General features: G+C 35.7%; 1 protein-coding gene across 9 annotated transcripts in view; it reads right to left on the bottom strand.

Moving 5' to 3' along the window:
- The window catches only part of CCDC150 (coiled-coil domain containing 150), a 98,205-nt gene that overhangs the window by 45,402 nt on the left and 39,094 nt on the right, over positions 1 to 13,709 (bottom strand). For 6 of the 9 annotated variants that reach the window (XM_082467003.1, XM_082466994.1, XM_082466997.1 and 3 more), the window contains 2 exons: positions 11,219 to 11,344; positions 4,114 to 4,197 (listed from right to left, as the gene is read on the bottom strand). The exons of 2 other annotated variants lie outside the window; for them this stretch is intronic. In XM_082467003.1, the coding sequence (XP_082323129.1) occupies positions 4,114 to 4,197; positions 11,219 to 11,344 (210 nt within the window). The remainder of the gene's footprint in view (positions 1 to 4,113; positions 4,198 to 11,218; positions 11,345 to 13,709) is intronic. One more of the 9 variants, XM_082466998.1, reaches the window with a different exon arrangement.

Raw genomic sequence — 13,709 nt, 5'->3', positions numbered from 1 at the left:
CATAAAGATCAGATCAGAAATAAATGAAAAAGAAATGAAGGAAACAATAGCAAAGATCAATAAAACTAAAAGCTGGTTCTTTGAGAAGATAAACAAAATTGGTAAACCATAAGCCAGACTCATCAAGAAAAAAAGGGAGAAGACTCAAATCGATAGAATTAGAAATGAAAAAGGAGAACTAACAACTGACACTGCAGAAATACAAAGGATCATGAGAGATTACAAGCAACTTTATGCCAATAAAATGGAAAACCAGGAAGAAATGGGCAAATTCTTAGAAACGCACAACCTTCCGAGACTGAAACAGGAAGAAATAGAAAATATGAACAGACCAATCACAAGTAATGAAATTGAAACTGTGCTTAAAAATCTTCCAACAAACAAAAGTCCAGGACCAGATGGCTTCACAGGCGAATTCTATCAAACATGTAGAGACGAGCTAACGCCCATCCTTCTCAAACTCTTCCAAAAAATTGCAGAGGAAGGGACACTCCCAAACTCATTCTATGAGGCCACCCTGATACCAAAACCAGACAAAGATACTACAAAAAAGAAAATTACAGACCAATATCACTGATGAATATAGATGCAAAAATCCTCAACAAAATACTAGCAAACAGAATCCAACAACAGATTAAAAGAATCATACACCATGATCAAGTGGGATTTATCCCAGGGATGCAAGGATTCTTCAATATACACAAATCAATCAATGTGATACACCATAGTAACAAACTGAAGAATAAAAACCATATGATCATCTCAATAGATGCAGAAAAAGCTTCTGACAAAATTCAACACCCATTTATGATAAAAACTCTCCAGAAACTGGGCATAGAGGGAACCTACCTCAACATAATAAAGGCCATATATGACAAACCCACAGCAAACATCATTCTCAATGGTGAAAAACTGAAAGCATTTCCTCTAAGATCAGGAACAAGAATGTCCACTCTCACCACTGTTATTCAACATAGTTTTGGAAGTCCTAGCCACGGCAATCAGAGAAGAAATAAAAGAACTACAAATTGGAAAAGAAGAAGTAAAACTGTCACTGTTTACAGATGACATGATACTATATATAGAGAATCCTAAAGATGCCGCCAGATAACTACTAGAGCTAATCAATGAATTTGGTAAAGTTGCAGGATACAAAATTAATGCACAGAGATCTCTTGCATTCCTATACACTAATGATGAAAAATCTGAAAGAGAAATTAAGGAAACACTCCCATTTACCACTGCAACAAAAAGAATAAAATACCTAGGAATAAACCTACCTAGGGAGACAAAAGACCTGTATGCAGAAAACTATTAAGACACTGATGAAAGCAATTAAAGATGATACCAACAGATGGAGAGATATACCATGTTCTTGGATTGGAAGAATCAATATTGTGGAAATGACTATACTGCCCAAAGCAATCTACAGATTCAATGCAATCCCTATCAAATTACCAATGGCATTTTTTACAGAACTAGAACAAAAAATCTTAAAATTTGTATGGAGACACAAGAGACCCCGAATAGCCAAAGCAGTCTTGAGGGAAAAAAACGGAGCTGGAGGAATCAGACTCCCTGACTTCAGACTATACTACAAAGCTACAGTCATCAAGACAATATGGTACTGACACAAAAACAGAAACATAGATCAATGGAACAAGATAGAAAGCCCAGAGATAAACCCACGCACCTATGGTCAACTAATCTATCACAAAGGAGGCATGGATATACAATGGAGAAAAGACAGTCTCTTCAATAAGTGGTGCTGGGAAAACTGGACAGCTACATGTAAAAGAATGAACTTAGAACACTCCCTAACACCATACAGAAAAATAAACTCAAAATGGATTAGAGACCTAAATGTAAGACCGGACACTATAAAACTCTTAGAGGAAAACATAGGAAGAACACTCTGACATAAATCACAGCAAGATCTTTTTTGATCCATCTCCTAGAGTAATGGAAATAAAAACAAAATAAACAAATGGGACCTAATGAAACTTCAAAGCTTTTGCACAGCAAAGGAAACCATAAACAAGGCCAAAAGACAACCCTCAAAATGGGAGAACGAATCAACAGACAAAGGATTAATCTCCAAAATATATAAACAGCTCATGCAGCTCAATATTAAAAGGACAAACAACGCAATCCAAAAATGGGCAGAAGACCTAAATAGACATTTCTCCAAAGAAGACATACAGATGGCCAAGAAGCACATGAAAAGCTGCTCAACATCACTAATTATTAGAGAAATGCAAATCAAAACTACAATGAGGTATCACCTCACACCAGTTAGAATGGGCATCATCCGGAAATCTACAAACAACAAATGTTGGAGAGGGTGTGGAGAAAAGGGAACCCACTTGCACTGTTGGTGGGCATGTAAATTAATACAGCCACTATGGAGAAGAGTATGGAGGTTCCTTAAAAAACTAAAAACAGAATTATCATATGATCCAGCAATCCCACTACTGGGCATATACCCAGAGAAAACCGCAATTCAAAAAGACACATGCACCCCAATGTTCATTGCAGCAGTATTTACAATAGCCAGGTCATGGAAGCAACCTAAATGCCCATCAACAGACACATGGATAAAGATGTGGCACATATATACAATGGAATATTACTCAGCCATAACAAGGAACGAAAGTGGGTCATTTGTATAGACGTGGAGGGACTTGGAGACTGTCATACAGAGTGAAGTAAGTCAGAAAGAAAAGCAAATACCGTATATTAACACATATATGTGGAACCTAGAAAACTGGTACAGATGAACCGGTTTGCAGGGCAGAAACAGAGACACAGATGTAGAGAAAAGACGTATGGACACCAAGGGGGGAAAGCATCGGGTGGGGAGGGGGGGTGGTAAAAAAAAAAAATTCTTTTTTACAGTTCAAGAAGTTAAACATGGTCCCGAATAGGAAAATCTACAGAGACAGAGAGTAAATTAGTGGTTGCCAGAGGCTAGGGGAAGGAATGGGGAATGACTGCTAGTGGGTACAGGGTTTCTTTTTGGCACGATGAAAATGTTCTGGAATTAGACAGTGGTAATGATTCCACAACTTTGTGAATGTACTATAAACCACTAAATTGTACACTTTAAATGTGAATTATATCTCAATAAACCCATTATTTTAGGAAAAAAAAACCCCCAACATTCATAGCAGCATTATTTACAATAGCCAAGATATGGAATCAACCTAAGGGTATATCAACAGATGACTCGATAAAGAAGATGTGAGAATATATATATATATATTCTCTCTCTCTCTCTCTCTATATATATACGTATATATATGTGTGTATGTATATATACACACACACATATATATATATATATAGAGAGAGAGAGAGACAGAGAATATTACTCAGCCATAAAAAGGAATGAAATCTTGCCATTTGCAATAACATGGATGGATGTGAAAGGTGTTGTACTTAGTGAAGTAAGTCAGACAAAGACAAATATTATATGTTAGCACTTATATGTGGAATCTAAAGAATAAAACAAAGCAATGAAAATAACAAAACAGAGACAGACCCACAGAAATAGAGAATAAACTATTGGTTATCAGTTGGGGGAAGGAAGGTGGGAGGGGCAAAACAGGGGTAGGGGATTAAGAGGTATAAACTACTACGTATAAAATAAACAAGCTACAAGGACTGATTGTTCAGTACAGGGAATATAGCCAATATTTTATAATAACTTTAAATGGAATATGATCTATAAAAGTATTGAGTCACTCTGTTGTACACCTGAAACTAATGTAATACTGTAAATCAACTATACTTCAATAAAGAGAGAGAGAACATAGGCTTTCTACATTGGTAGCAAATGACCATGCATAAAATAATTATAATAAAGTTTATACTGTCACAGAAATGAGCCTTGGCTTCACAATTTTAGGTTTCAGTATTATATTATAGGTGTGTAAATAGGAGTCACCTGGATTTGAATGAGGGACCAAACTTAGGGAGGCTTAAAAACTTGTCCAAAGTTATAGAATTAGTAAATGACAGAGCAAAGTCCTCTCAAAATCCAGCAAAATTTAGCTTGACAACTGGCATTAAAAAATAAGAAAACAAAATTCAAAAAATGAAATCTCATACCTGTAGTCTTCCCTTTTCATAGGCCAGTTTATTTTTACTCTCAGTAATTTTTCCCAAGACATTTTCCACCTGCTGTTGGGAAAGCTGATAAAGCAAACACAGGTACCAGTACCTCTAGGCATAGAATGAATAATCATTTTCTTTCTTAAACAAGTATTTATACCCTTACTATTTCTAAAGTAATGAATCCAGGATTCATATTTATTTGCTACTGCTACCTCTTAGTCTGTCTTTAGACAGCTGATCATAGTATAATATGAAACATGTAGAGAGACTGTTAATGAAAATATGAGTGCCTTAGGACTCACAGTTGTTCTTTGTTTCCTAATTCTGTTTTTGTTATGTCAAGTATTCCTCTGTAGCTGCAACCTAACCCAGATGTGGGGTGGTTTTATCAGTGGTTGCAGATATGCAGTTTGAGGATTATATGCAGTCGGCCCTCTGTATCCACAGGTTCCACATCCACTGGTCAAACCAACTGTGGATCAAAAATATTCAGGAAAAATAAATTTCCAGTAAGTTCCAAAAAGCAAAACTTGAATTTGCCACACACGGGAAACTGACAACTATTTAAATAGCATTACATTGTGTTAGGTATTATAAGTAATCTAGAGATGATTTAAAGTATATGGAAGGATGTGCATAGATTATATGCAAATATCACACCATTTTATATAAGGGACTTGAGCATCCACAGACTTTGGTATCTGGGGGGTCCTAGAACCAATCCCCCACTGATACTGAGGGGTGATTGTAGTTATTTAAGACAATGGGAGCTACAAATGATCACAACCATTTGGTCAATAGCAGATACTTCAGTTACCATAGTAAAAGACAGTAAAAAAAGAAAAAAAAAACTGAAAAAAAAAAACAAAAGAAATGTTTGTCGGAAACTCCAACATTGTTTGATCAAGTACTCAACACAATGTTATCTAGGACAAACATTACTGAAGTCTCTATATTTCATGAAATTACATATTTAATCATTCAAACAGCCTTTAATAATGAGTTATTTTCTTTTCCTCAGACTTTGTCAGAGGAAATAACTATAAAATAGTTTTCTCTTGACTAAATTTTGAACCTTACTGGTACTTCAGGAACACTATTAGTGACTGAATATAGAAATTTTCACCTTCCATAATCAATTTCAGTGTTACATCTTAATAACAGGAAATACTGATATTTGCCATATGTCAAAATCATCTTCATAAGTCCATTGTAGGAATAATACACACACAAGCAAATGTGACTAAGAACACAAATTCTTAATCACGTAGGCCAACCAGCTGCACTATGGGTCATTTCCAGTAAATTTTAAGTTCAAAGTCTTAATAATGTTGGTAAATATCCTATGTTGACATAATCACTATTTCTGGTTTACGTTTGCTTAATCTGTGAATAATAGAACAAAAGGACCTTTTCAGCATTTAAAGCCAAAGAATTTAGATTTTTGTTTTATATTCAACTTTAGGCTAGTCTGTAAAGATGAAACCATATATGTTGGGATATTAATTTACACAAGAGACATTCCTCACTATCTCCAACATTGTTACAGCTATTCTTTACTCGTCTCTTTGTAGTGCACTTTATTTCATTTTAAATATTGTGAATATTTTCCAAATAAAAGTAAAAACACATTCCAAACTAGATTACTGTATAACATGTAACTCATTTCTTCCCCTGTTCAAAATATTTTCATGATAGCATATATTCTGTTAAGAGGTCACATTAATCTGGAGCATAGTTTTCTCCTTGGTAGTTGTCTTGGCTAGAAGAATTAAGCCATTTTAGACATTCTAGACTTGATAAAAACCTATGGAAAAATTATAAGTAGTGATTAGTCCTACTGTAAAATTTTGCACATTCAATATAAAAATTTATACCCAATATTAGATCGGTGGGTAATTAACTATTATGGCTATCTAGGCATTTGTCCTATCAGATCAATATTTATTTCATACCTACTTATACATATTCATACTTTGTTTTTTAAAGTTTCACTTTTTAAAAAAATTTTTTTAAAATAGATCCTTATTGGAGTATAATTGTTTCACAATACTGTTAGTTTCTGTTGTACAACAAACTGAATCAGCCATATGCATACATATGTTCCCATATCTCTTCCCTGTTGCGTCTCCCTCCCTCCCACCCTCCCCATCCCACCCCTCTAGGTGGTCACAAACCACCGAGCTGATCTCCCTGTGCCATGCTGCTGTTTCCCACTAGCTAACTATTTTACATTTGGTAGTGTATATATGTCGATGCTACTCTCACTTTGCCCCAGCTTCCCCCTCCCACCCTGTGTCCTCAAGTCCATTCTCTATGTCTGCATTTTTTTTTAAAAGGAACTAATTTATTTATTTTGGCTGTGTCTGGTCTTCATTGCTGCGCGCGGGCTTTCTCTAGTTGCGCTGAGTGGGGGCCACTCTTCGTTGCGGTGCGCGGGCCTCTCATTGTGGTGGCCTCTCCCGTTGCGGAGCACAGGCTCCAGGCACGCGGGCCTCAGCAGCTGTGGCCTGCAGGCTCCAGAACAGGGCCCAGCTGCTCCACGGCATGTGGCACCTTCCTGGACCAGAGCTCAAACCTGTGTCCCCCACGTTGGCAGGCAGATTCTCAACCACTGAGCCACTGGGGAAGTCCCTCTATGTCTACATCTTTATTCCTGTCTTGCAACTAGGTTCATCAGTACCATTTTTTTTAAGATTCCACATATATGTGTTAGCATATGGTATTTGTCTTTCTCCTCCTGACTTACTTCACTCTGTACAATAGACTCTAGGTCCATTCACTTTCAATCGTGTGTTGCTCCCACTAAAGCAAAGGAAAATATTTTTTTAAAGCATTCAGACCAATAAAGTATTGGTTTCAAAATAACCTAAGGAAAATGTAGACTGCTATCAATAAATAGGAGGCTAGTAATAATATATTATCATAACATTAGTCATCAATTAATTTTCTGTCTGTGGAAGACATACAGTCCTCCTTTACCACAATATTTTTCATTTTGGAAACTATGATGTAAAATCATCCCATGAATGCAACATTTGGGATTATGTTTTGATCAAGCCTTCAGCAGAAAATATATCACAAGGATGGCCAATAATGCTACAAAAACAAAGCTACACCATAACCATAAAAGCTGAATTATTTAAAACTTAAAATTCAGTTCCAAGTCCTATAAATCAAGGTGCCCAATGTGTTGCAAAATGTAGGTTAGCTTATAAAAAGTCAAGAGCTAGATTTAACCAAAAATATGCTAGCTATTACAAATAAAAACACTCAAAAATAACTTTGCTTGCCTTCTTGGAATGTGGAAGGCTTTTTATTTTTTTAAATAACTTGGATAGTCTGGGTCTCTTATAAAATGTGTCCAAGAATTTTTAAAATAATGGCACTTTTTTCCTCAATAAAATTCCCTCTTTTAGGCAAAGGCATAAAGAATTCTATTACTCTTTCAAATACACTTTTAAAATAATTTCCCCTTTTTGCCACCAAAGAGAACACTAATGCACTGATAAGTGAAAACTAAGAAAAATCAAAATGTGATACTGTTTGACACAGTCACTTATTTAAATTTATGACAAACAAAAATAAATTGTTCCAGTTGCTAAAGGAAAGTAGATGTTAAGGCAGTAACTTAAATTACTGTTTTCAGATTATTTAAATAGGCCCTGTACGTAAGAAAATTGATGGAACACCAGAAATTAGAGAGAGACCACTTAAATGAGTGAATGTCTCAGATTCTGAGTTGTGGAATGCAGAACTCAATGCAACCTTTGCTTAAATAATCTTGGCAATATACTATAAAGATTATTAATATACAGAGCAAAACAGAAACTGGAGAATCACCTGAGAAACAGGATACAAAGAAAAATGCTAATGGTTAGAATATACATTTTAACTCAAGCACTAAAACATCACTCCTTGGAAAAGCAGGAAGCTAACACAGAAAGAATTATCTTAAGATATGAAAGGTAGGCTGACAAGGATCAACAGTAAGCCACAAAGTGATTTCTAAAATAATTTTAAAAATCTGGGTAAGCTCTAAAAGTTAGCAGAAGCTGTTAGAAGGATACATAAAACCAAGAGATAGTAGCATCTTAGTAAAGCTGTTTTATAAGTAGATTCTTAAGTAGGAATTTTATTCAAAATGTTTAACAACCAGTATGACATGGGCCCTCGCAAATGGAACCAACTCTGTCACCCTCACAAGTATACACTGACTGAATGTCATCCTAGTTTTAAGAAATACTACATTTAATACATTGTTTAATTTCAAGTCATTATAATCCTAGTTGTGTGTGCAACTAATTCTATTTCTGTCTGGTGCTACCATTTGAAAATGTATGTTTAAAATACAAATGAGAAGTGGGGCAAATAGTCATTTAACTTGAACCCAGGAATAGTAACCTTCTCACATTTGGATCTTTTCTCATTGTGTTTCCCTGCATGACTGCCTGTGGTAACAGACTTAAATTACACCATCATTCGTAGCAAACAGACTTGTGGTTGCCAAGGGGGAGGGGAGAATGGGGGAGGGATGGAGTGGGAGTTTGGGGTTAGCAGATGCAAACTATTATATATAGAATATATAAACAACAAGGTCCTACTGTATAGCACAGGGAACTATATTCAATATCCTGTGATAAACCACAATGGAAAAGAATATTTAAAAATATAAAAGTATAACCGAATCACTTTGCTGTACAGCAGAAATTAACACAACATTGTAAATCAACTATACTTCAATAAAAAATTTTAAAAATTACACAGTCATTAAAGGCTGAAATGGCAAACATAAACCTAAAATTAGAAAGTGTGAGAAAAAGAAGAAATGATATTTATACAAGTATACTGTATATGTTGGCCCTGTGAGGGGCACTTTACTCACAGTATGACATTTAATCCTCACAGCCTGGTAAGACAGACATGACCCTCTTTGTGCTCTACCCAATCGACGTTTCTTAAACACCTATTATGTATTAGGCGCTATGGTAGGCAAGGGAGTATACAGATGAGTAACTACTCTTCTTGCATTAGAAGAGAGTGAAGGCAGATGCATAAGCAGGTCAATTTCTAACTTACGTAGTAACTATTTTGACATGGGTATGCACAGTAGGCTGTGGGAACCCCACAGTTAGGGGAGATCCCCTTGGTGCTGAAGGCCATAGAGGTTAAGAACTTGCCCAGGTCACACAGTAAATGGAGCCAAGTACTGTAACTAGGTCTGAATTTTAATCTGTGGTGTGGCATACACAACACACATTCATATGTATATCTCTAAAAATCAGTAAGAGGTTATACTAGAGGGTAGTTTTTATTGAGAATTTTAAGTGTTAATTCTCGAAGAACAAAAATATACTGCCGGCATTGAATGGCAATAGGTTTAATGACATTGCTCGGATTGAAAAAAAAAAAAGTTCTTAGCCTCTTTCCTCAAGACTCATACAGCCAAGTGAAGCACTTCCAGGCAGGCTTGGTCAGAGAAGATTCTATGCATAGACATATAAGCTGGAATTGAGGTATGGGATATCACTGGGAGACCTTAATCAAGAGGTGCTGTGGGCAGGCAAGAATCAACATTGACCAAATCACTTGCAAGACCCGTCAAAGTCACTAGTAGGATAAGGCCAGAGGCCTGCTCACTGGCAGTAGAGGCACAAAAGAATCACGCAGACTGAGATATGGTCTTCCAGAGAGACCCAAACCAGGTGGGTGGATAAGCCCAGCTGAGGCCTGGCCAACAGGAAAGGACATGGATGAACCTTTAATCTCGGGGGAGGGAGGCGTGGTTTGAGACAGTACCAGAAATTAGAGCTAATGCACCTTGTTGCTTTGATAGGAACTTACAGGCTTTCTTCTGAGACAGTTGAGATACTAAGAATTCAATAAATGCTAGCAATGTTGTACATGCTTTACATGTATTAACTTACTTAACCTCAACAACCTCCTAATAATAGTATGATTATCCCCATTTTGACAGATTAAGAAACTCAGGCTCCGAGAGGTTAAGGATCACACCCAAGGTCACAGCCAAAACTGAAACATAGATAGTCTGGCTCTAAAGCCATGAAAATGTAAGAGGATTTATACATATATTTTTAAGTTTTATTTATTTACCAATTTTTGGCTGTATAGGGTCTTCGTTGCTGCGCACAGGCTTTCTCTAGTTGCAGTGAGCGGGGGCTACTCTTCACTGGGGTGCATGGGCTTCTCATTGCAGTGGCTTCTCTTTGTTGCAGAGCACAGGCTCTAGGCATGCGGGCTTCAGTAGTTGTGGCACGAGGGCTCAGTAGTTGTGGCTCACGGGCTCTAGAGCGCAGGCTCAGTAGTTGTGGCGCACGGGCTTAGTTGCTCCGCGGCATGTGGGATCTTCCTGGACCAGGGCTCGAACCCATGTCTCCTGCATTGGCAGGTGGATTCTTAACCACTGCACCACCAGGGAAGTCCCAGGATTTAGATTTAGTCTCTGTAATTTTTTATAGTTGAAGCAATGAGCAGCTTATGACAGAGTTTGAAAGAATTTAGTTCAGATTAAGGCAGACTTCACATCAGGGCCTTCTTTGGAATTTTGAAAGATGATTTGCATGTTATAGAAGCAATGGCTAATTCTTTCTCAAGCATTCAGAAGCACATGGAAAACTTATTAGCTGTTTAACATAACAATCATCTCTTTAAATCTCTTTCACCTGGAGATGTTTTAAGAATTCTACCATTTATTTGTAATGGATTGACCTTGTCAAATAGCTTTTAGAAATCGAACTTACTGATTTCCTAATGGATGGAACTGTCAGAAAGAGAAAAAAAATACAAGTTCGTTCCTCACAATTTATGGAAAAGAAAATATTTTAAAACGTTAGAAATACTGGTGCTTTTCAGCATTATAGATCATCTGTGTAGGCAGACATTTAAAGGCTGTCTTAAACTCTTGTTTTCCTAAATCCTCTATTGTCTGAATACCGTAGGGCTCTCTGACATATTTAGCCTGCATTATTCAGACTTGTGATAATTATCAAAAAAAAAAAAAAAAAATGAAGGAAACCCATCTCCTGATTTCTGATTGGTTTTTAAAACTCATAGTCATTAATTGCTACTTTAGACTGACCTTTTTATACCCCCAATGGTAATCAGAAGTTGCTTGCTCAAGTTCTAGGGAAGCAATTTGATCTGCCAGTTGCTTATTCTTTTCCTCTAGAGTCTGCAGGTTGCAGGTTAATGCATTTATGTCTACCTTTAGAAAAAATAGAGAAAAGAAATCTATGCCAGATCCAAGAATATTATCTTGTTTTTAAAATGACATTTTTAACTGTAAAATAAATGGTATCTTATGAACATGTTTCCCTGCTTTTTAGTTGTCTTTAGCAGGAGAGTTATTACAAATTGCATAGTGTACATTTACTAGAAGTGAAAGTCCTTCTGGTACTTAATACTTCTTTATATATTAACTCAAGCATATAAATATAGATGCAAAAATACTCCAAAAAATATTAGCAAAATGAATCCAGCAATATATAAAAGGATAACAAATCAGGACTAAGTGTCGTTTATTCTGGTAATACAAGCCTTGTTCAACATTCAAAATTAATTACTATAATTCACCCCATCAATAGACTATAGAAGAAAAACCATATGACCATCTCAATAGACACAGAAAAAGCATTTCACAAAATTCACATTAATTTATGATAAAAATCCAGTAACCTAGAAATGAAAGGGAACCATCTCTATGTGATAAATTATGTCTGTAAAAACTTACAACTAATATCAGTATTGGTGGAAGACTGAATGTTTTCCCCTAAGACTGGGAAAAAGGCAAGGATATCTGCTCTTGCCATTCCTATTCAGTATCATACAGGAGGCCTTAGCTGGTGCAACAAGGTAAGAAAAAGTAATAAAAAGCATAGAAATTGGAAAGGGAGAAATAAAACTGTCTCTACTTACAACAGACATGATAGTCTACATAGGAAATCCCAAAGAATCTACAAAAGAAATACTAGAATAAGTGAGTTTAGTAAGGTTGAAGGATACAAGGTCAAATCAATTGTATTTCTATATATTAGCAACAAACAAGTGGAAATTGATATTTCTTAAAAGTCCCATTTATAACAGTTCCAAAATCCATGAAATTCTTAGGTACAAATCTAAGAAAAAATATGTCCAATATTTGACATGCTGAAAATCACAGTATGCTGACAAGATAAATCAAAAGCCTAAATAAAATGAAGAGACATACTGTGTCCCTGTATTAGGAAGATACAATATTGCTAAGATGTCAATTCTCTCTAATCCCAATTTAAATTGTGTGGGATAATTTACCAGTGTCCACCCTTTGGTGGGGTCTAGACTGTGAGGCTAGAAAAAAATGCCCTGTAAGAAATGCTAAAGGGAGCTCTTAAGGCTGAAATAAAAGGGAATTAGATAATAACTGGAATCCACATAAAGAAATAAAGGGTACCAGAAAATGTAGCAACATAGGTACATGTAGAAGACATATAAATATGTAGTTTTTGTTTGTAACTCTCTTTGTTATCTATAAATCAAAAATATATAGTAAAAGAAAGGTTAAGGGAATTAAAATAGTGCACCAGAAATATCTACTTAACACAAAGGAAGGCAGTACTGGAGAAAGAGAGGAACAAAAATCACATAAAACATATAAAAAAAATAGTAAAGTGGCAGATGTAAATCCTACCTTATGGGTAATTATGTTAAATATTAATGGATTAAACACTCTAACTAAGAAGCAGAGACAGGGAGAATAAGTTTTTTAAAAGACCCAACTGTATGCTGTTTATAAGAGACACACTTTAGATCCAAAGACACAAATGGGTTGAAAATAAAAGGATGGAAAAAGATATATGATGTAAACAGTAATCTGAAAAGAGCTGGAGCTGGATAGTGTTCCCTCTCAAAATAGGAGAGGGAACACTATCAAATCATTTTAAGAGGCCAATATTATTGAATACCTTGATACCAAAACCAAAGATGTCACAAGAAAAAAAAAAACAAAAAACTATGGGATAACCCTTATTAATATAGATTTTTAAATCCTCAACAAAATAATAGCAAGCCAAATCAAACAACATATGAAAAGGATTATACACCATGATCAAGTGAAATTTATCCCCCAAAGGAAAACTTGGTTCAACATTTGAAATCAATCAATGTAATACACCTTAGTAATAGAATAAAGGCCAAAATCCACAAGATTATTCCAATAGATATAGAAAAAGCAACTGACCAAGTTCAACATATTTTCATGATTAAAATTCTCAACAAACTAGGAATAGAAGGGAATTTCCTCATCCTGATCATGGGCATTTAGGAAAAGCACACAGCTAACATCATGCTTAATGGTGACAAACTGAAAGCTATCCCTCTAAACTCAGGAACAAAACAAGGATGTCTGCTCTCATCGATTCTATTCAACCTCTCATGGCTGGAGGTTCTAGCCAAAGCAATTACACAAGAAAAAGAAACAAAAGGCAACAAATTGGAAAGGAAAAAATAAAACTATCTCCATTTGCAGGTGGCACAATCTTATATAGAGAAAATATATACTCTATTGTTAAGATCACAATACTCTCCAAATTGAT

Source organism: Balaenoptera physalus (assembly GCF_965194825.1).
Source record: "Balaenoptera physalus genome assembly, chromosome: 6".
In the NCBI taxonomy this organism is placed as follows: domain Eukaryota; kingdom Metazoa; phylum Chordata; class Mammalia; order Artiodactyla; family Balaenopteridae; genus Balaenoptera; species Balaenoptera physalus.
Note: the sequence above shows the minus strand (reverse complement) of the source record. Positions and strands in the feature narration are given on the sequence as shown.